Source organism: Vicia villosa, linkage group LG2 (genome assembly GCF_029867415.1).
Source record: "Vicia villosa cultivar HV-30 ecotype Madison, WI linkage group LG2, Vvil1.0, whole genome shotgun sequence".
NCBI lineage: Eukaryota > Viridiplantae > Streptophyta > Magnoliopsida > Fabales > Fabaceae > Vicia > Vicia villosa.
Genome location: NC_081181.1, coordinates 80,562,126 through 80,585,278, shown reverse-complemented (window position 1 = coordinate 80,585,278; position 23,153 = coordinate 80,562,126). Strand labels below are relative to the sequence as shown.

Sequence of the window (23,153 nt, the reverse complement as noted above, 5' to 3'; positions counted from 1 at the left end):
TTCCCTTATGGGATAAATATATTGGTGGCGACTCTGTTCATTTTTCGCGAGCGTGCGACAATGATATTGCTGTTTATTGTTTTATCTATGCTGAATAAGATGTTATTGATTCAAAGATTGAGAACTTTGATTCCGCCATGTTCTAATAAAAGAAGTTACTCTGTTTTGAAAAGTATTATATGCTGAGTATTTGTTTGATTGATCAAAGAAAGTGTTATGTATCCGCTAAATAAGATGAAGTGATTTATTGTTTAATGAATATGTGACGCCTCATTTGTTTGTCGAGAAATTTTGAAACTCTGATTCTTGAATATTTGTCGGGTAGAAATGGGGTGTTACATTAGGGAGTTGTCATTAAGAAAAGTGAGTTATACACCAAAGAATTGGGTATAACAGTCGTTTTAATTTATCGTAAGTCTAGAAAATCACTTCAAGAAAATAGATGCAATTACCAATAATGATAATCAGTGGACTCGAAACGAAGCGCGATCATTTTCTAAATCTCGTATCTTCTATCTATTTTATTCATGCAATTACTTTAGCTAAAAAATTTGAAAACTCCCTATATTTACTTTTAAAAGCACACTAATAACCTTGTTAAATTTACCTATCCTTATAGAGTTGATATTTTATTTTTATTACTTCGACACAATTAGTTCACTTTCTGATTTGTCGTCAGACTACAAAACATATTAATTTTTCTTTGAAGTCAAAATCCTAAAGATAAGAGAGCAAAATCTTTTTTAGGTATGTCATTTTGTTCCGAAATGGTCTCTTTTTCATTTATTTCCAATTTACAACATTTTCTTCTTGTGATTTTCGTTTGTATGCTTTGACATTTGATTCTTTCTTTTTCTTTCTCTTTTCCTTTTTGTTTTGTAAAAAAAATTCTATGATTTCTTTTCCCATTTTACTACTTGATTTTTAAAAGACCTTTTTCTTTTTCTTCCTAACTTTATTGTTCTTCATACCCTTGTATTTTTTTATCGCTCTTTGTCCTTAAGACAATGTGATGAATATTTATTTTTATTATAATTGGTTAAAGGTTTTAATGTTGAAAGAATAAAAATTTCCATTTAGTCTCAAAGGGTTCATATTGAAATTTCGTTTTAGGATTCTTGATAGTTCATACGATTAATTTTGAGTTACATTGAAAATAAATGAAATTAAATTCCACCATTCAAATCCTTGTTAAAAACGAGTAAAATTTATGTTTACTTCATCTCATTTGGTTGAGAAACGAGAGAGATAGAGAATTCAAAAATTGATGGAAGCTTGGAGAAGATGAACATGGTTGTGGCGCCATTTTTCAAACTTTAAAACACGTTTTATAATATTATTAAGTGTTTGCGTTTATAAACTTGAATTGATCATATTCCCTAGTGTCTTAGTGCACATCTTTAGTCCTCTTTTGTCCATAGGTATGGGGTTCGATCGCCCCTCAAACCTTTTGTTCACATTTTATTTTTTACACACTTTCAACACTTGTTTTAAAATATATTCAACTTGCGTCACTCTTTTAACAAGCAAGCGTGTTGGCTCAGTGGTGAAACTTTTAATTGGTGAGTTTGAGGGTGTGAGTTCAAGCTATTACAAGGCCAAACCTATTTTTTTTAACACCAAATTCTTTCATTTATTTCCACAATCACACAATTAATTAACATAGAAAAGTTAATTATTTTTAAATGATTTTTTACACACTCTTCATTTATCACATATATTTCATGATTATACAAAAAAAAATCCAAAAAAGAAAAAATTATTTGATATATTTTTATTAGGTTAAAAGTAATATTTTTCTAAGTATTTTAATACTTTAAAAAATGAAATTCTTTTGATTTCTTTCTAACCTAATCAATTTAAAGCATTCATGTAAATAAAATACTATCTCTTAAGTTTTGATTAATGTACATAACATGTTTTATCTTGACTTATCTTAATTAAATTGGTTTTTAAACTATCAACTAACCAGACGGTTAGGGTTTTCTTAAATGAAACTTTTCAACCTTTCTTTCAAGAAATATTCAATGGGACTCTCCTTGAGTTGTAAGTCCCAACCCTTTTCCTTTTTAAAAATATTAGGCCTCTCCTTTAGTTGTAAGTCCCAACACTTTTCTTTTTTCAATAATCTTGGGCCTCTCATTGAGTTGTAAGTCCCAACACTTTTCTTTTTTTATAATCAATGAGCCTCTCCTTGAGTTGTAAGTCCCTACAATTTTCTTTTTTCAATTATCATGGGCCTTTAATAGAGTGTAAGTCCCTTCCCCTTTCTTTCTTCAAATCATTTATAAAGATCATTCTTTTAATCAATCATTCTTTAGGCCTCTCCTTGAGTTGTAAGTCCCAACAATTTTATTTTTTGTAAATATCCCGGGCCTCTCCTTGAGTTGTAAGTTCCAACCCTTTCCTTTTAATCATATCTCGGGCCTCTCTTTGAGTTATAAGTCCCAACACTTTTCCTTTTTTATCATCTTTGGCCTTTCCTTGAGTTGTAAGTCCCAACACTTTTCCTTTTTAATCATTGGGCTTCTCCTTGAGTTGTAAGTCCCAACACTTTTCTTTTTTATCATCTTGGGCCTCTCATTGAGTTGTAAGTCCCAACACTTTTCTTTTTTCAATAATCTTGGGTCTCTCTTTGAGTTGTAAGTCCCAACACTTTTCTTTTTTCAATAATCTTTGGCCTCTCCTTGAGTTGTAAGTCCCAACACTTTTCTTTTTTATCATCTTGAGCCTCTTCTTGAGTTGTAAGTCCCAACACTTTTCTTTTTTCAATAATCTCGGGCCTCTCTTTGAGTTGTAAGTCCCAACACTTTTATTTTTTCAATAATCATGGACCTCTTCTTGAGTTGTAAGTCCCAACACTTTTCTTTTTTATCATATTGGGCCTCTCATTGAGTTGTAAGTCCCAACATTTTTCTTTTTCAATAATCTTGGGCCTCTATTAGAGTGTAAGACCCAACACCTTTTGTACATAACTAAATACATGGGCCTCTATTACAGTGTAAGACCCAACATCTTTTCTACATAAATAAATACTTGGGCCTCTAAGGGTGTGTTTGTTTCAAGGTTGTAAAAAATATTCCCAGGAGTATGGCCATGGGAATGCAACATTCTCATGTTTGATTCAAGTTTTAAAAAATTATTCCAAGGCATTTTTTATTCCCAGGATTCTTATTTACACATGACTTTTTTATTTTTATTCCAAGGCTTAAAGGGTGGGAATATAATATTCTCATGGGAATAAATTCAACCAACTTTAACTTCCCACTATCACTCACATTTATTATTATTTTTTATTTTTTAATATTTTTAAATTAAACAAATTTTATCATTATTCCTAGGAAACAAAATTCTTACCAAACACATAAGTTGGAATAATATTCCAAGGAATACTAATCCTAGAAATATCATTCCAAGGAATAATTTTTCTAACCTTGAAACAAACACACCCTAATAGAGTGTAAGTCCCGTCCATTTTATTTCTTCAAATCATCTATCAAGATCATTCTTTTAATTAATCATTCAACGGGTCTCTTCTTAAGTTGTAAGTCCCAACCCTTTTTATTTTTTTAATCGACACCTCTTTCAAATCAAAAATCCTGGGCCTCCACCTGGTATAATCCCCATCTCTCTTAACTCATCCATGATTTAAATATTTGTTTACTTCATACCTGTCATACCTGTTATATTTATTATACTTGTTATACCTGTTATATTTTGTTATACTTGTTATATACCTGATATATATATATATATATATATATATATATATATATATATATATATATATATATATATATATATATATATATATATATATATATATATATATATATATATATATATATATGGAAGTGTATCCGGTGAGAACTGATATCTTTTATGAGAAATGAGAACTATCGATATTAACCATTCGATTTGATTAATGGTCAAGATTTAGTAATTCCATATAAAGAACACTTTATAGAATCTTTTTCTATTATTCTTAACATATAAAATTTTCATAAGAATTAAATCTTACCAAAAATATTATTCTTTATGCTATTTAATTTTATATAAAAAAACATATCAATTTTAATTTTTCCATGTTATCTCATACATTTTTTTCAAACTCACTTGATTCTTTAAATTTATTAAAAAAAATAAATCATATTCTATATTTTTTATTGTTAGGGAGTTTTGATATTATTTATTTTATTTAAATAGACATGCCTGTAAAATAAACATCTCTAAGGTGTAGAACTTTATTAAATTTTTGTTGACTAAGAATTTTATTTATTTATCACCTATATATTCATTTATTAAAAATATTGAAGAATTTTAAATTATAACCTATATTTTATTTTGGATGATTTATTTTTTTACAAGTTAGGAAATTATTATTTAAGCAAGTTCTACTAAATAAAATTAAATTATTGATTTATCATCTATAGTTTTATTTGATTAAAAATATTTCTTTTATAAGAAAAAAATATTTTCATTTGATTTATTCTTTATGCTTTATTAAAAAAATAAAAAAATGTAAAATTATTACCAGTATTTTAATTTTGTTGATTTATTTATTTGCGTGTTTGGAAATTTCTATTTTTACAAATTTTACCATTGTGACTATTTTAATAATTTATACTATTGTTATAATATTTTAATAATTATAACCCCTCTTAACTATTGGCAAATTATAAATTTTAATCTTATTATTTATTTATTTATTGTCAATATAAAATTATTCTTGCAAGAATGAAAATATTTTTCAATATGCTACTTGCAAGAATGATAACTTCATATAAAAAAAAATTAAATAAATAATAAGATTAAAATTTCTAGTTTGTCAATATCAAAAAGAGGCCACAATTATTAAAATATTATAACAATAGTAAAACTTATTTAAAATAGTCACCATGGGAAAATTTGTAAAGTTAAAAAAATTGGGAAATAAATAAATCAACCAAATTAAAATATCCAAAAAATATTTAACAATACAAAAATATAGAATATGATTTTTTTTATAAATAATAATTTCAGGAACTCTCTAACAATACAATAATTAATAATATTAAAAAATTGTATAATTCATACATGCATATTTTAGTCACATAAATAATATTAAAATTACATAACAATAAAAAAAATGATTTAATTTTGCAATAGATATAAAGGATTAAGAGAGTTAAAAAAAATCGTATGAGATATCATGGAAAAAAAATTTATATATTAATGGTAAAATTAAATAGCATATTAAAAAATATTTTTGGTAAGATTATATTTTAATGAAAATATTAAACATAATAGAAAAGATTCAATAAAGTGCTTCTTATGTGAAATTATTAAATCTTCAACGTTAATTAAATCTGATGGTTGATATTGATTGTTCTCGTTTCTCATAAAAGATATCAGTTCTCACCGGATACGCTCCATATATATATATATATATATATATATATATATATATATATATATATATATATATATATATATATATATATATATATATATATATATATATAAAATTGTGTTTTATAATGCTTAGATCTTTCCCCTGAGAAAATCCTATGATAAACTTTATATATATTATAGGAATATGACCAGGATGATGATCACTTCCTAGTGAAGCCTCTCCTATATTATACAATCATAGTAATACTTTCCCAAAAGAGGAATTATTCTCGGTGAAACCTCTTAAACCCATAGATCAATCAATAGGGCACACTCACCTTAAGGTGATTATTCTCGGTGAAACCTCTTACCTCTTTTGCTTATAGCCAAATTAAGAAATTACACATAGATTTCTCTTGTGCTAAAACAAGGACCCTCGATGACCCTCGATTAGCCTCCTCTTGGACTCAGAATGCAAGGACCCACATGCTTCTTAGAAGTTTCCCCTACCTCCTCTTGAGCTTAGTACATGGACCCGCAGGCTTCCTAAAAGCATAGGACAGGTCGTAATCAACTTTAGCCAATCCCTGTGAGAAATCCAAATCCTCAAATCATACAATCACAATCATTCAAGTATTTACGACTCTCTCCTACTCCCTAACACTGAGTCAGTTCCCCAAGAATAAGAGCCATGGAAAGTCTCAAACATTCAATACTCAATCCATCCTCAACTAGAGTTAGCCTCAATCTCAGGCTTTGTATGAGACAGAAATATAATTCTCTCTAGAGTCATCCTCAATTTTGGGCTTAATACAAAACAGATAAAACTCCCTAGTCAAATAATCCTCAGTGCAGTAATCCTCAATAGAGTCAGTTTTCAATTCTCTTTTTAGCCTCAATCTTGGGCTTTGTGCAAGACACTCAAATTCAAATTCTTCCCCAAAGATGAGACATTAGTCATGTAACGCCTCGAATAATTCAATTAACTATTTAATTAATTGTTTCCGAATTATTGGATGAATTATGAAGTGGATGTGAATTATTGGGATTTGAGTTATTTTATTGAAATTAATTAATTTATTAGTGATGGAGAAATGTAACACCCTTATAAACCCCGCAACAATTTATAAAATAATCAGAGTAAAAACATGCAACCAAGGGTGCCACAATTATTTCAAACAAACACGTGTCAACTGTCATGCATTATTAGAAACGGTTTGTCAAATAAATAACATCATGTTTAACATATCGGAAAATACACATCACCAAAAACAAAGTAATAGAACAAAACCGAAACCATGAAATAGAGTACGTAATTAAACTTTAAACTAAATCGTTCCTCAGTGTTACACTATTAGAGCATGACTGGCACGACACCAAACTACTGGATGAGCTCTATAAGCTATCCTCACCGAGCAATAAGCTGCTACTCCTCAATCTGAAGATATCAACATGTAAGGGTGAGTCTCATTCGAAATTAATAAGTATTATGCATTCATAAGCAATAAAACATCAATAGAATTATAATTCACCCAATTATAACATGTATACAGATCTCCAAACAATAACCAAACGAACATGCCAATAAATATGTCACCGAAACATAACACTCAAGTCATTCAGTCATACTATATCATCATGCACATGAATGAACTGACGTTATGCATGTGGTACCATACATGGGCTAAACCCACCCGACTGATCTATTCATCTCCAAGATACAGCCCAACCGGCACAAATTCCACACAATGGGAATTATGCCCACCATTTGATCCATAACATCACCGGGATCCAAAATGCGGATGAATGAACGCAAACATATGACATACTTACAACATCAGCGATCCGATGCATCGCTTCGTCTCATTAAACTCACCATATCATCACCAATAATAATGCACATGTATTAGCAAGCATTCAATCATATTAAATATACGCAGATTAAACATCATTCAATCACCACAAGAATCAATATCGTTTCATCACCAACACATTGCTATATTCACACTTATATGTACATAATGCTACAATTTATCATTTCACTTAAATCAAGGTTTAAAATAAAATCGGGCCACTACCCATCTCACCATTTTATTATATAGAGTATTTAATTAGCTTCGCAACACTCAAAACAAGACTGAAACGGATGGATGGTTTAAAAGATACGAATTTTAGAAAATAATTATTTTTCAAAAATACACAGCGGTAACCAGTTTCAGCATGGCTGTTACCCGGTTACGCGTTTACGTCACCTATTCTTTATTATTAAAAATTCACCTGTAACCGGTTACAGCAGGGAGGGTAATCAGTTACAGCAGCCAAAATAGCCCAGTTTTCCCATTTTCCACGCGGTAACCGGTTACAGCATGACTGCTACCCGGTTACAACATGCACAGACCCAAAAAAAATCAGTTTGACAACACTATTTCATTCCCTATTCATACCACTTCGTACCATTTCGATCACAAACTCAGAACAACACCAAAATACACATTCAAACATACTTTAAACATGTTTTAACATTCATTAACAACAACACATATTCATCATCAATCAATTTCACCAAAATATACAAAATTATGAACATTTTATCAAAACCTAACAATTCCCCAAAACCCAACATACTCAATTGAATCAAACAACAATCCTAATCCACTCTACTACCCTTGATTGTATAATAATTACTAACCCGAAGAGTCCCCCCTTACCTTAGATTTGAAATCTTTGAAGGTTCTCTTCTTCCTCTTCTTCTCCTCTTTCATGTATCTTCTCTGTTCTCCCAATTTGGCTCTTTTTGCTTCTAATTCCCTTTTTCACAATTTCTCTATTTCATGAAAAATAGAATAATGATTAGTGAGGCCTACACTCTTAGCACCCCCTTTCTACTAATTACAACACAAAAGCCCAATATCATTCTTTCACAATTTTCCAATAATCCAATTTAATTAATTAACTCCAATTAATTAAATTTAAATTATAATTAAATTAATTTATGAAATTATGGGGTGTTACAACTCTCCCCCCCTAAAAGAGTTTTCTTCCTCGAAAACATACCTCAAGTGAAAAGTTCAGGATATGAGTCATTCATCTGACTCTCTAGCTCCTAAGTAACATTCCCACCTACTACTCCTCCCCAAGCTACTCGAACCAAAGCTATCTCCTTACCACGCAATTGCTTCAACTTTCGATCTTCGATCTTCATAGGCAATGTCTCGACTGTCAGATTATCCTTCACCTGCACGTCATCCACTTGGATCACGTGAGACGGGTCCGCAATGTCTTTCCGTAACTGAGACACATGAAATACGTCATGCAAATTCGCAAGCGTCGGTGGTAAAGCAATACGATAAACCACTTATCCTACTCTTTTCGTAATCTGAAACGTACCAATAAAACACGGTGTCAACTTCTTTGACTTCAGCGCTCGACCAACACCAGTCGTAGGAGTAACTCTCAGAAACACATGATCTCCTTATTGAAACTCAAGTGTTCTCCTCCTCTTATCATGATAGCTCTTCTGACGACTCTGAGAAGCCTTCATCTTCTCCTAAATCATCTTAATCTTTTCTTTAGTCTCTTGTACAATCTCTGGTCCAATTACAACACTCTCACCAGATTCATACCAGCATAACGGCGTCCTACATCTCCTACCATACAAAGCTTCAAACAGAGCCATACCAATGCTTGAATGAAAACTATTGTTGTAAGTAAATTCAATCAATGGTAAATAACTATCCCACGCACCACCTTTTTCCAACACACAAGCACGCAACAAATCTTCCAACGATTGAATCGTCCTCTATGTTTGACCATCAGTCCGTGGATGATAAGCAGAACTCAATCTTAACTTAGTACCCAACGCTTTCTGCAAACCTTCCCAGAATCTCGATGTAAACCTTGGATCTCTATCTGACACGATACTCGAAGGAATACCATGCAGACTCATTATCTTCTCAATATACAATTGAGCTAACTTCTCCCAAGGATAATCCATTCTCATCGGTATGAAGTGAGCAGACTTCGTCAATCTGTCCATAATAACCTAAATAGCTTCACAATTATTAATAGTCTTCGGCAAACAGGAAACAAAATCCATGGATACGATGTCCCACTTCCATTCCGGAATAAACAACGGTTGCATAGCTCCATACGGCTTCTGATGTTCAATCTTCAACTTCTGGCAAGTCAAACAAGAGTAAAAAAATTCAACAATCTCTTTCTTCATTCCAGACCACCAAAACAACTTCTTTAAATCATGATACATCTTGGTAGCACCAGGATGAATGCTCAACCCGCTTCAGTGTCCTTCTTCAAGAATATTTTTCCGAAGTTTGGCAGTATCAGGAACATAGACACGATCACCAAACTTCATTATGCCATTCTCGTTGATTCTGAAATCGCCTCCTTTACCTTGGTTAATTAAAGTCAACTTATCAACCAACTCGACATCAGTTTTCTGACCCGCTCTAATCTCATCAAGAATACCACTTGTCAGCTTTAGCATACCCAATTTAATACTATTATAAGTACCTTCACATACCAAACTTAAATCTCGAAATTGTTCAATTAAATCCAATTCTCGCACCATTAGCATAGACATATGTAAGGACTTCCTACTCAATGCATCAGCAACAATGTTCGCTTTACCCGAATGGTAATTCAGCCCAAAATCACAGTCTTTAAGAAATTCCAACCACCTTCTCTGTCTCATATTAAGCTCTTTCTGATCAAAGAGATACTTTAGGCTCTTGTGATTGCTAAACACTTCAAACCTCGAACCACACAGATAATGCCTCCACAATTTCAACACAAATACAACCGCTGCCAACTCTAAATCGTGAGTCGGATAATTTCTTTCAAGCACTTTGAGTTGCCTCGACGCATAAGCCATAATCTGTTGGTTCTGCATTAATACACCACCTAATTCCATTAGTGAAACATCACAATAAACTACAAAAGATTCTGCCGGGTTCGGCAAAATCAGAATAGGAGCACTAGTCAACCTCCTCTTTAACTCTTGAAATCCTCGTTCACATTCCAAATCCCAAATAAATGCCTGACCCTTTCTTGTCAGCTTAGTTAACGGTAATGCTAACTTCGAAAATCCTTCTATAAACTTTCTGTACTAATAATAATAATAATAATAATAATAAACAATATTTAGCATTTTAATAATATATTATAATAATAATTATAGTAATAGTAAATATTATTATACTGTTAATACATTAAATTAATAGTAGTATCAATATGCATAGTAGAGTTCAATTGGATTAAGTAGGCCAATATAATTACTGGCTGTATATGTATATTTAGCAAAGATAATTTTGGCAACATAATCGGTAATAATAATTACAGAGTAAGAACGTAAAATAATAAAGATACTTTATTAATAGTAGTATCAGTAGCATAATTTGAGCAGAGTAGCGTATTGGATAGCAGAACTGGTTGTAATAAAAATGGTAGAACTAATTTAGTAGTGGAGCTGACCGAAGAATGATGTAGTGACTAGTAGCAGGGCCGGCCCTGGGCCTGGACAAGCAGGCCCACAGCCCAGAGCCTCAGAAAAATGGGGGCCTCAATTTTGGGAGGTGCATTTAAAAATTTTCATACTGTAATAATAAATTATATAGCTTTTAGTGAAACCGGTTATAAACTTCTTACTTGTAGCCTAGCGGTTATGTCATATCTACTGGAGTATAGTGTTTGCTGTTCGATACTTTGTGGCTATCCAAATTACGTATAATATTTTTTACTGAACAATTTAGTCTTTCTTACAAAGAAATACTCACAGGTTTCAACAAGTTCCTAATATAGTTTTAATTTTTGTGACAATGAGTATTTATTAAATTTTAATTATATTAATATAGTTTTAATTTTTGTGACAATGACTATTTATTAAATTTTAATTATAAAATAATATGTTTATAATCAATTAAAATTTATAATGAGATTTGAAATCAAATTTTATTCTAGATGGTTATCTATTGTAACCTTTGTAATTTTATTTTAATTTATTTTGAGTTCAATTGCTATAAACGGATAGTGTACAATTTTTTACACTATCAATTCATCAAAACCACTCAATTATATTAGTTTAAAATAAATTATAATAAAAGTCAAACATTTTCAACTAATTAACAATTATGATTAATTGACGGTGTATAATTTCTTTACTGTCAGTGTATTTCAATTATATTCATTTATTTCAGTATAAATTTTAGAGACTATTTATATGTTATAATTAAATATTTAAAAGTTTGTTATACAATTAACTCATTTATTATCAAATTTTTATGATGAAATTAAATTCATTATAAGTTGCGCTTTGATTTATCATTTATCTGATCATAGAAATAAACTTTTTACCAATTAGGCTTAGAAATTGGAGCAATTAAGACACTTAAAAAATTCTCATGCATAATTCAATTTATCATATTTCAATTTTGATTTCTTTAATAATTTGTATATGACTTCTTATCTGCATTGAAATTCTTTTATTGTTAAAAATAACCAAGATTTCATATTTTTGATATTGTTTCTGATATACTTTTTCATTTTGGAGGCAATTAAAATTTTAGTTTTTGTTAGGGGTCCATTTTCTTGTTCGCCCCGGGCCTCTAAAAAGTCGGGACCGGCCCTGTTGTTATGTCGTTGTTCTTGCGCCTAATTATTGGCAAGACTAAGTTGTAGGCCTATGGCCAGTGTTGATTTGTTGTTAAGTTGCTGTTGAGTTATTGTTGTTATTATGTTGTGTTGTTTTTATTTGTAATGATGCTATGACGAAGATGAAACCGTTTATAATGATAAACCTGCAATGATGTGATGTTGATGATTTGCCTCTATTTATTGGCAGTATATAAGTTGGAGGTTTTGACTCGTTGATGTTATGTTGTTGTTGTTGTTGTTGAAGTTTCATTTTGTGATGTCGCATTTCATCGAGTCACATACATGTGCATTGATACCTCTATTAATTGGCAGTTACTAAGTTTGGAGTTTTTCTTTGTTATTAAGCTGGGAGTTTTGCTCCATTGATACCACATACATGTGCATTGTAACGAGTCGCATTCCGTGTCGTATATTTAAGTCATTGTGTTATTGAATTGTGTTGATAAAGTATTTGTTATATTTTGTTGATGTTTATGTTGTGGTTGATGTTGCTTGTCAAGTTGTGAAGCAGTGATTTTTGTATAATCTGATTCTAAATATATTATTTATCATAAACTCTATTATATGGTTTGAATGTTACCCCTATGTTGGTAACGCGCAGGTATTCCAGGATGAAGGCTAATTATCTTCATTAGTTCAAGTCGGTGTCGTTGCTCTGATACATAACACTCGGGGGGATGAACGCATGTTGTTTTATTTGTTGAATTTACTTCAGTTGTTGAATTTTAAGTTGATTACGTGAAATACCTGTTGTTATGAAGTTGTTTTAATTGAACAAAAGATGTTATGTAATTAAGCTGAAGTTTATGAATCCACTGCGTAGTATTAATAAAAGTTGTTGTTAATTGTTCATCCAAAATTTAAAGTGTTATGTATCTGTATTACATGCGATTGAATTATATGTTGGTTGTTTTAAGTTGAAAAATGTAGCATCTCATTTGTATGTCATACTCTAATTTTATTAATAATTTGTTGGGTAGAAATTGGGTGTTACAAGTCATCTCTATGGAAGAGATATCTCTTCTAATACACCACATAAAAAATACAGACATCATCTAACATTTTCCATTTAAGGTGGTGTAAGTGGCATGCTCTGTTGATTCAAAATCCAGGCTGTTGTCCCTCCCTTATGGTTGAAAAAATTTTCTTTCATTTAAGGGATGTAACTGGTATGCTTGTACACTCAAGTAAGGTGTCTCTCTTATTATGTAAAGAACACTCTCTTTTATTCTAAAAAATGTTTGTGGTGAAATAGGTGAGATATCTCTCCGTTAAGATGACAACTTGTCTCTTTCTCTTACTAGAAATAAACTTTAGCTTCAATCTTGAGCTTTAAACAAGACACAAATAAAACATCACCAGTTTATAATCCAAACTACAGATGCTCTGACTTCCCCAAGGGATATGTAAGCATGAGATTTGCGAGAATCTTTGTGAGCACACTAAACAAAAAAATCCATTCAGGTCCCTCATTTTTTAAATCCTCATTCCCTTCCGTACCCAAAGGAGAAACTTTCCTAGTAATAAACTAGTAGTACAACTCATAGCACAAACATAAACAAAGGGATCTCGTAGAGTACTACGGATACTTAGGGTGCTAATACCTTCCCTCTATATAACCAACCATCCGATCCTTCGATCTCTCAGGTGCTCTACACCATCAACATAGGGTTTATTTAGAGTTTTCCCTTCCTCTCTAGGATACATTAAAATTTCAATGTAAATGCGTACCTTAGTAATCAACCTTCATTCCACATATATCGCCCACTCCCTTTCGCATAAGGGATGTTGGGTGGAAGCGGGGGTTCACTTTCTGCGGCGTACACCAAGCAAGGTATGGTGTTACATCAAAGGAAGCATGTCAAAAAGATACTCAAGAGATTCAGGATGGATGATTTGAACCCTGCATCCTCATCTGTCGAACAAAATTTGAAACTGGAGAATCATGGAGAGGAGGAAAAAGTCGATGTAACATTGTTCAAGCAAATTGTAGGATATTTGAGGTATGTGTGCAATAGAAGACCTGATATAGGTTTCTCAATCAAATTGGTGAGCAGATACATGAATGAACCAATAGTGTCTCACATGAAGGCTATAGGAAGAATCCTAAGATACCTAAAAGGATCGATAAATTATGGAATTATATTCCCACGAGATTCTGAAAGCAAATGAGCTATGGTTACTTGCTATTCGGATGATGATTGGTGTGGAGATAAGGAAGATCAAAGAAGCACAATTGGTTACTTTTTTCAAGTGTTTGGTGACCCAATCTCATGGTGCTCGAGAAATCAACTTGTGGTGGAATTATCATCATGTGAGGATGAATATATAGCAGGATCTCATGCTGCGTGTCAAGCAAGTTGGATTAGATTTGTGTCGGAAGAGACGAAGGTCGAAGTGAAGAAACCTCTGGTGTTGTAGATTGACAACAAATCATCCATAAATCTTGCAAAGAATCTAGTTTTGCATGGAAGGAGTAAGCGCATCGAAACTAGATTTCACTTCTTAAGTGCATGTGAACTTGAAGTGAAACATTGCTCAAGTGAAACACAGTCGACCTATATTTTCACCAAATGATTGAAGATTGGCATATTCCTGAATTTGAGAAAGAAATTAGGAATGGTTCCAATCGACTTTGATTAGTTTATGTTCGACAACTTGGATTATAAGGGGGGTATGTTGAGATATAATCAAGTTATTACTTAGTTAGAAAGATATGTAGCCCAAGCTCAAACTAGTTAGGATTTGGAAGTCACATACTTGTATAAATACGCATATTTGTAATTCAGTTTTTATAGCTTCCAATAATACAGTTTCTCTCATTAATTCTTCTCATTCTCTCTATCTCTTTTTCTATTCACTAAAAGTGTCTCATACATTAACAGTATAAGTATAAAGCTTTCAATTTTATAGCTTTCAATTTTATAATTAATTAAAAAAACATTTTAACAAGTTGAATAGTCTGATTGTTTATAATCCAAACTTTGATTGCCAAAAAAATTTAAGACTTTTGGGGTATTGGAAGATATCTTACACATTCATTATGCTGGATTATAACTCAGTTTCAACTCCTATTGAGATTGATCCAAATTTAAAAAGGCGTGATTGAGAGATAAAATCAAATATAGAACAAAAATGGTGGGGACACTAATACATGTACCTATCTTAGAGTAAAGAAGAACAAGTTCAAAATTATTTTTTCCTTTTTGGTAAACATCTCAATTTGAATTTCACTTGTTTTGCACACATTCTTTCCTTCCCTATCCAAAAAAAAAAAAAAAGAAACAACAAGAAAAAAAAGGGTAGATAATAAAAATGCTTTGGAGTTGAGTGAGAGCATCTTTTAATTTTCACTTTGAAACATTGAGGACCATATGTTTTTTTTTTTTACTCCTTTAACATTTTCATTATATAATTTCATTCTTTTCATTATAGAAGAATCTAATAAATTTTAAAATTTTTGAAAGGACCAAAAACCAACATGACAGTTTCACTACCGTCACAAAAGAATCTAGTGAAAAAGACTAACACAAAATGCAAACACTCTTCTTTTACATGTTCCCCAATACCTTTAAATGGTGGAATTTTTACTTTTGCTTTAAGAACTCATATAATCTTTGCACAAAAAAAAAAAAACAGAATTTCTAAATTTAATATAAAGCAAACTAAAGCCAAAAACTCTTTCTTTCCTAACATAGTTATATGCATGCTTATCACAATCTTAAATTGCAGTCGACTATAAGAAAATCTGATGTAGATTAACTGCAGTTTAACCATAAAAAAATAATTTTATTTAACTACAATTCATCTAGGACAAATATTTAATTTTAGTAAATTTTGAACTCTATGCAATAATCTATCATATACGTCTTTAAAAACGGCCCTGATCACACAATACTGTAAATTTTTATATTGCAATGGCGATAATGTTGTCAAAAAATTGTAAATCTTGCACATTATGATTGTAATTGCAGTTGTATTGTAGACTGCAATTTAAAACTATAATTATAGCTTGTATGCACACAAATCTTCTTCATTGAAATTTGTGACTCTTTTTTCTTTCAAGCTCCACCCCCATCTTCATAAGATAAGTTCAAAAAAATAAAAGTGTAACACTCATTAAATTGCAGTTTTTGTACAAGCTGATCATGAAACAAATTTTGGATTCTTTTGAACTTATTTTGTTTGGGACACAAGCTTCTTTTCCCTTTTAAGACCACAAAACTCTTCCCATAATAAATCAATTTCCATTAGCACTTTGATTAGCCCTTTTTTTGTCATCTTCTGCATGTTTGATGAAGCTTGTATGATTCTCAATTGACTAACTTTGACCAGGTGGTCTACCAGAATTTCCAGCTCTCCTGAAAAATTGATACCAAATAAGCTTTTAAAAGAGTCATTCCAAGTTATTGTATTTAACGCAGATGCGAGTTTAGGGCTGAATTCGAACCAAAATCTTTGATTAAATTGAAAGAGATCATTATTATCTTATTCAAGTGTTTTTGGATATTGAAAGGTTTATCCGACTATTTTATACGTATTAAAAAAATATATAAAGAGATAATAGGGATTAATTTTTTTAATTAAATTACCTTTATTAAGTATTGATGTAAACAACATATGATAAATATGTAATAAAATATATTAACTTAAAAATGGTGAAAATAGTATTAATAGAAGATTACAATTGAAAAATAAGTAATGAATATTGCATTGAAAACTATAAAGATTCACTAGTTCACTCATTGTAGAACATAGAGATATTTATGAAATAGCTTCTTTTCATAATAAGTCTAATTTCATGCATGCTTGTGTGTTGTGCTAAAAGAAATAAAGCAAAATCAAAAGAAAGACAAGAGAAAAAGAATTTTAAAAAAAGTTGTTAATTCAGAGAAAACAGAATGACATAAAGAACTTTAATTGCTTATGATTAATTAAGAAGTGGAATAAAGTTGTTAACATACACTTTATCTTTATTTTATAGCTTTATCCGTTAACCTATTATAAAGGACTATTCTTGTTAAAAGAAGTTAAATCAACAATTCAATGAAACAGTTAAAAGCATATTAATCAATCTTCATAGTTGGCTTTCTTCCTTTTTTTTGTTGTTGTCAAATTCCAATATAGTAGGATAAAGATTTTATAGTAGGGTTAAGGAAATTAAAGATAAAGATTAGACATAATATATGTGAATTGTACTTTGAGAAAGATTTAACATATATGATAACAACATAAGAAATCAAAATACTCTAAAAACCAACCTATTAGAGAAATGGCTTACATAGCCATTACTATGATATCAATAAAATCAAACTGGTCGATTCAATCGGTTAAATTGAAAATAACTTAGTTTGTTAGTTGGTTCGATCTCGTTTGAAGAATAGTATGATCAAATCAGGTTTAATCAGGATTAGGTTAAACCGATTAGGTTAAACCAATTGAATAATAACTCAGAATCTCACTATCTTAATCTAAAACTCAATTTTTTAAACATTGTATAATTTATTATAATTGACTTATAAATTATAACTTGTAATACTAACCTATATTGCAACACATATATAGAGTAGGTGATTATACATAGTAAAAGAAAAACTTGATTTTCAATAAATATTTTCATTTATTATCAAAAATAAGGTGTATACCATTATACGATTATTCAAATCTTTTAAGAAGATCTCGAGTTCAAGTTTTATAGATGAAAAACTTGTTTTACATAAAAGACCTTACTAAAGATGGTTAGTCAGATTTTTGAGACAGAATTAGCCGTCGATATAGTTGTGGATACATCGCATAAATAAGATGGTTAATAATAAAATGCGAAACAATGTATAACTTGATGAAAGAAATTGAAATTTAAAAGAGAAATATGAACATAAAACAAAAATATAAAATTTGTTAAAAGAGATATAAATAAACAAAATACAAACCTGTTGTGAATAGGATCTGGCCCATTGGGGACTCTTCTTTTACTCATATAATTGAAATCCAATTGTGCATCATGGTTTCCAACAACATCAACTTGTTCATCATCAAGTTTTGTAGTAGTACTTGTTGTTTGTACCGTTCTTCCACCACTCACTAAGCTACCAAAAAACATAAAACAAACAAACCCCACCACTACAAGTACTCTAAACAAAAACCTTGAAACAAAATAACTACTACTAGTTTTAGTATCCATATGCAACACTTTTTTTCTTCTTATATGATTTTTATGTCATAGATAGGACACTATATAGGATGATGAAAATCAAGATGTGTCACCCTATACTATATAAGATATATAGAACAAGATACAAAAAAAGGCTATAATAATTTCATAATGATTGAAGAGAGAAAATAGAGGGAGAGAGAGAAAGAAGAATTGAAATATTTTTACTATGAAGGATTAAGGGGTGAGGTTGGTTTTCTTTATAGGTTGGAGAGATTATGTTAAGAGTTTCTCGAAGTAAGAGCGTGACATGGAGGCAACACTTTGCTTTATACGGAGAAAGGTGATAATACACGACACTATACTTTTGCTTTGGTGTTTTTATTGTGTGTGAGTGTGAGTGTGTATTTTCATGCAATGCAACTACGATGTGTGTTTGTGTGCCAAAAGACTGCTTATACTTTCATTCTTTACGTACAATTGTGTTAAAGAAAATTATATGTTGCCTTGCATGTTGTGTCATACTCTCTCTCCCTCTCTTAATATGCTTGTGGAATCAATTAATAGAATGGAAAATGGATAGAATGTTTTTTTTTTTTTAAATCTTGGTATCCGGCCTTGCGACCGACTAATCCAAGAGGGATCAATTCCACCGTCCACTAGCGGGGGCCCCGTTTAAAGCCAAAACTTTGTTCTGTATGGACTGTCCCACACAAGGATTGATAGCACCTAGCAGGATTTGAACTCAGGACCTTGAGAGGAGCACCCTCTCAAGACTCAAGCCTCCACCGCTAGGCCAACCCTTGGGGGTTTGGATAGAATGTTATATGGAGTAGATCTAGATTGGTGACGCGTGGCGGCAGATGGTAGTTGATTTTTCATGTGGAAGTTTTGGGACTCGCCGAAGTTCCTCAATTTCGCTTGCAAAATAGTTCATATAATATAAGAAGCGGAATCAGCTCTCTCTTTTATCGATTGAAATTCGTTTAGGGTTTACTCCCTTGTGGTTCGGGTAGGGGGCAAGGACCGTTCGGTAATTTTACGGGATTAATTCATTTGTTTACCTTATATCGTGAGTTTCATCCAACGAGAGTTTCTTTGTCGAAGATTTATTTTTGTTAGAATAATAATGCAAGTGTGAGTAAGTGGACAAATAGTCTCACATTGGATATGAATGGCGGAGCCAGAAATATTAGGCAGCCTGGGCAAAAACTTTACACCATTGATTATTCATCTGTTTTAATTTTCACACCCTATTTTTACTAATTTTGTCCCTAATTTTGTCCTTGATTTTGTCTAAAAATCGACTATTAAATTGGGGGGAGTACAAAGAAAATAGGGGTTGAGCCCGGGCGCCTGTCCGGGCTAGCTGGGCCTTGGCTCCGCCCCTGGATATGAATGTGGTGACTTGAGTATTTATAATGGAAGAACCCACTCACCTATCACCTTAAGGTTTTGGGTGAATAAGTGGTGTGTCTCTCACAAAGGTGCTTAGTTCTACACTATGTATCAATGCTCCTAGTGAAAAAATTCCCCAACCATTTCAACCCTTTTCTAAGAGAGTTGTTTCAGCAAACATTCAAATGAATAGGTTAGTCTACTATAGAGGGTGAGTAAGAGGTTTACACATTAGAAGTGAAACTATCTTTCTCGTGTATTGGTATCCTTGTATGGAACATCAACTGAGTGAAATTCGGCTAAATTTGGTTAGTCTACGATAGAGGGTGAGTAAGAGGTTTACACATTAGAAGTGAAAGTATTTTTCTCGTGTATTGGTATCCTTGTATGAAACGAGTAGGAATGCAAGATGAAAAATCTCTTGAATCAATTGAGTGAAATTCGGCTAAATTTGATTAGTCTACGAAGGGTGGGTAGAGGTTTACACATTAGAAATGAAAGTATATTTCTCGTGTATTGGTATCCTTGTACGGAACGAGTAGAAATGCAAGATGAAAAATCTCTTGAATCAATTGAGTGAAATTCGGCTAAATTTTCCAATCAACATGTAATTTTGATCACATAATGATGAGAAGAATTTTTTTTTACTAAGGTACACCGATAATTATCTATTTTCTCATGACCATTTAGGTTGGAAACAGAAAATTAATCATCAAATTAACATGGATATTTTACTATTAATACGCATAACATATCTTTAAATATAATTTATAAATAATATTTTACATTTTATACCTATATTTTTATATTCAAATTTTTTGAGTAACCAATCCTAAAGTTGCTCCACCCTGGTCACACATCAAAAAACTTATATAAGTTATATTTAACTATAGTTATATGCAATATAAGAAAATCACATTCAGAAGTATGGTCGTCAATTTTATTTGATTGTCATATTAATAATTGTATTGCGGCCCTATTTTAAAATTTTAGTTTTTGAAAAAAATTATATATATATATATATATATATATATATATATATATATATATATATATATATATATATATATATATATATATATATATATATATATATATATATATATAAAGTAATTGCAAATATAATTGTGGATGTGACTTTAAAAAACATGATTCCCTTCTAGAATGATTTAAAACTCTTATAAACCAAATATAATTTATTCCTGAAAGCACTCTAAATGAATCTATTGGAAGAAAATACTAGTTAATTAATTTAGAGCTGCCATTGGAATATTTGGTTCTCTGTTTTTGGATATAAGTTTGTTATGCAACAATGATTTTGAAAATAAAGCATTTCGTCTATTTCTATTCTAATTTGACTAGTAAAGTAAAGCTACAAAAAAGTGAATTAATAATACAAGAGTACAAAGAAACATAAAGGAAATAAATTAGATCACACTGTAAACATGTTGGATTGTGTGGCCATTCAACATTCTACTACTTCATAAAATTTAAAACCTAAAAGGTTGGTCAAATCTTACATGATTAAAATCATTATTGCAACTTCTCTATGTTTCAAAAATATTAGTTTTCAATGATTGCATGGGACAAAGTATTTAAGTATCTCTAGTCTTTTTCTTAAATCTGAAATAAAACAGATAGCATTGAAGTTTTTGATGTCTTCTTGTTAGGAGAAATCTAACCTCCCAAATTAAACATGGCAACCCCAAAACCTATAAAAAGATTAAAATGTTCAATCAAATATCATTATTACATTTTTGCAAATTCATGTAGTCAACCGAATTTTTCAAATTTTCAGAGCATACCAGAAATTTTGCAAAATCAAATAAATTTTACGGTATTTTTTTTTGAAATTTCCGATATATGCTACTGGAAATTTCAAAATTTCTGGTATATTCATTTACTAATATTCATACTGGATTTTTAAAATTTCCGGTACCCATAATCGTACCGGAAATTTTGAAATTTCCTGTATTTCTATTTTTTTTAAATTGCTAATTTCTTTATATTTTTAAAATTTCGCAGTAAGTACCAGACGCAGGGATGCTTCTATTGTGAGACGGGCCACAGATAGAGCCATTGCTCTTACTAGAGTTGATGATGAGTCGCCCGCCTCAGAGTTACGTGCTACCGTATACAGGTCACCGTTCTCGTTGTCCTTTTGATGTATCTTCCTTATATTCAGGGTATGCAGATGGGAGAGTCATGTGGCTAGACACTTGCCTGAGAGGTGAGTATGGTTATATACAGGGCATCCCACTTCCGGTCCTAGAGGCTCCAGCAGGTGGCATTGATCGATGGTTTTAGAGTCACATCATCATCCCCCCCGTGAGATTACTGATATAGCCGTTGAGGTTCAGTAGCCTGGGCAGTGTCAGGATGGATACCTGGAGTGGTTTCACAGTGTGTCACTCCCTAGGGTCATACCACCTGGTGCAACATCTGATGTTCCAGGGCCTTCAAGTACCAGGGCTTCTTCCGATCTACCACCACCACCTCCCGCAGGTGACCAAGACAGCCACCTACAGTTCATCGTTGTTCACTTAGATAGCCTCATGGGTTTGGTGAACCCTGATGGTGAGGTTCATAGTATTTTAGCTAGAATGGCCGATGTTGTCCGTGGAGGGCCTATGTAGATTTATTTTTTTATGATTGTATTATATGTATATTTTGTACGGACATATTTTTTATTGCATAATCTTTTTTGTTATTGCATGTTTCGAGTAGATTAAAAAAATAACATCAATACAAACAAACATAGTTAACAAATTTCAGATGACAAACGACAAACATAAACAGTACTCTGAAACATGAAAAAACCTAGGCATTAACTGATTACTCTAGACGTTTCAGACACTTCATTATGTCGTCCACGGATCTTTGGATTTGCACATTCAATTCGATCAGACCTTTAGTTATCCTACGGCGAAATGATTTCTACATGGCCTTCACATTGTCATCATTCTTCAACTCGATTAAGTTATATTTCACCCTTCCATTTGTATCTATCCAGTCCTCCCGAAAGTCGATCTTTGTCACCCTTTGTTGAATGCAGTATATGGCAAGCAACAAAAAAGATTTGGAAATATTGATCCAGGAATTATCGTCCTCAGAGATGGAGAGATGCCATTCAACAGTTTCTACGGTTTTGAGCTCGGGTTTGAATAAAAAAAGTATAAGAACGGAAAATTAAAATATGAACATAAAAAGAATTCATTCTTTGGAAAGATAAGACTTATCAAGCTTTGCATATGATCTACTTCTTACAAACGTAAACTTGTCGACCAATTATACTCAACCTACGATACTCATCTATGTTATCACGTATCTCTCACATAAGCGTCCATCTCTGGAGCACAAACGAGATCATCTCACAACTAAGGTTGTCTCTAACACGAAGCTGCGAGAACATCTGTATTCTCGCGTCGGCGATCTCTCGTGGGCCGCTCAAACACGGAAGCATTACGAACGGATACAAAAGTGATTGTCGGATCTAAATCTATCTCTAGAGTTCAGAAACTAACAGATAATCATCCTAGATAAAGATTCAAGAAGTTTATCT

General features: G+C 31.5%; 1 protein-coding gene across 1 annotated transcript; it reads right to left on the bottom strand.

Annotated features, from left to right (window-relative positions):
* Positions 1-15,977: 15,977 nt before the first annotated feature.
* On the bottom strand, positions 15,978-18,707 carry LOC131646343 (CLAVATA3/ESR (CLE)-related protein 25-like). The gene is made up of 2 exons (XM_058916405.1): positions 17,973-18,707; positions 15,978-16,403 (listed from the first exon to the last, which is right to left on the bottom strand). Exons 1-2 carry the CDS (start codon positions 18,221-18,223, stop codon positions 16,364-16,366), a joined length of 291 nt encoding a protein of 96 aa, XP_058772388.1. The 5' UTR covers positions 18,224-18,707; the 3' UTR covers positions 15,978-16,363.
* Between the last annotated feature and the right edge of the window lie 4,446 nt (positions 18,708-23,153).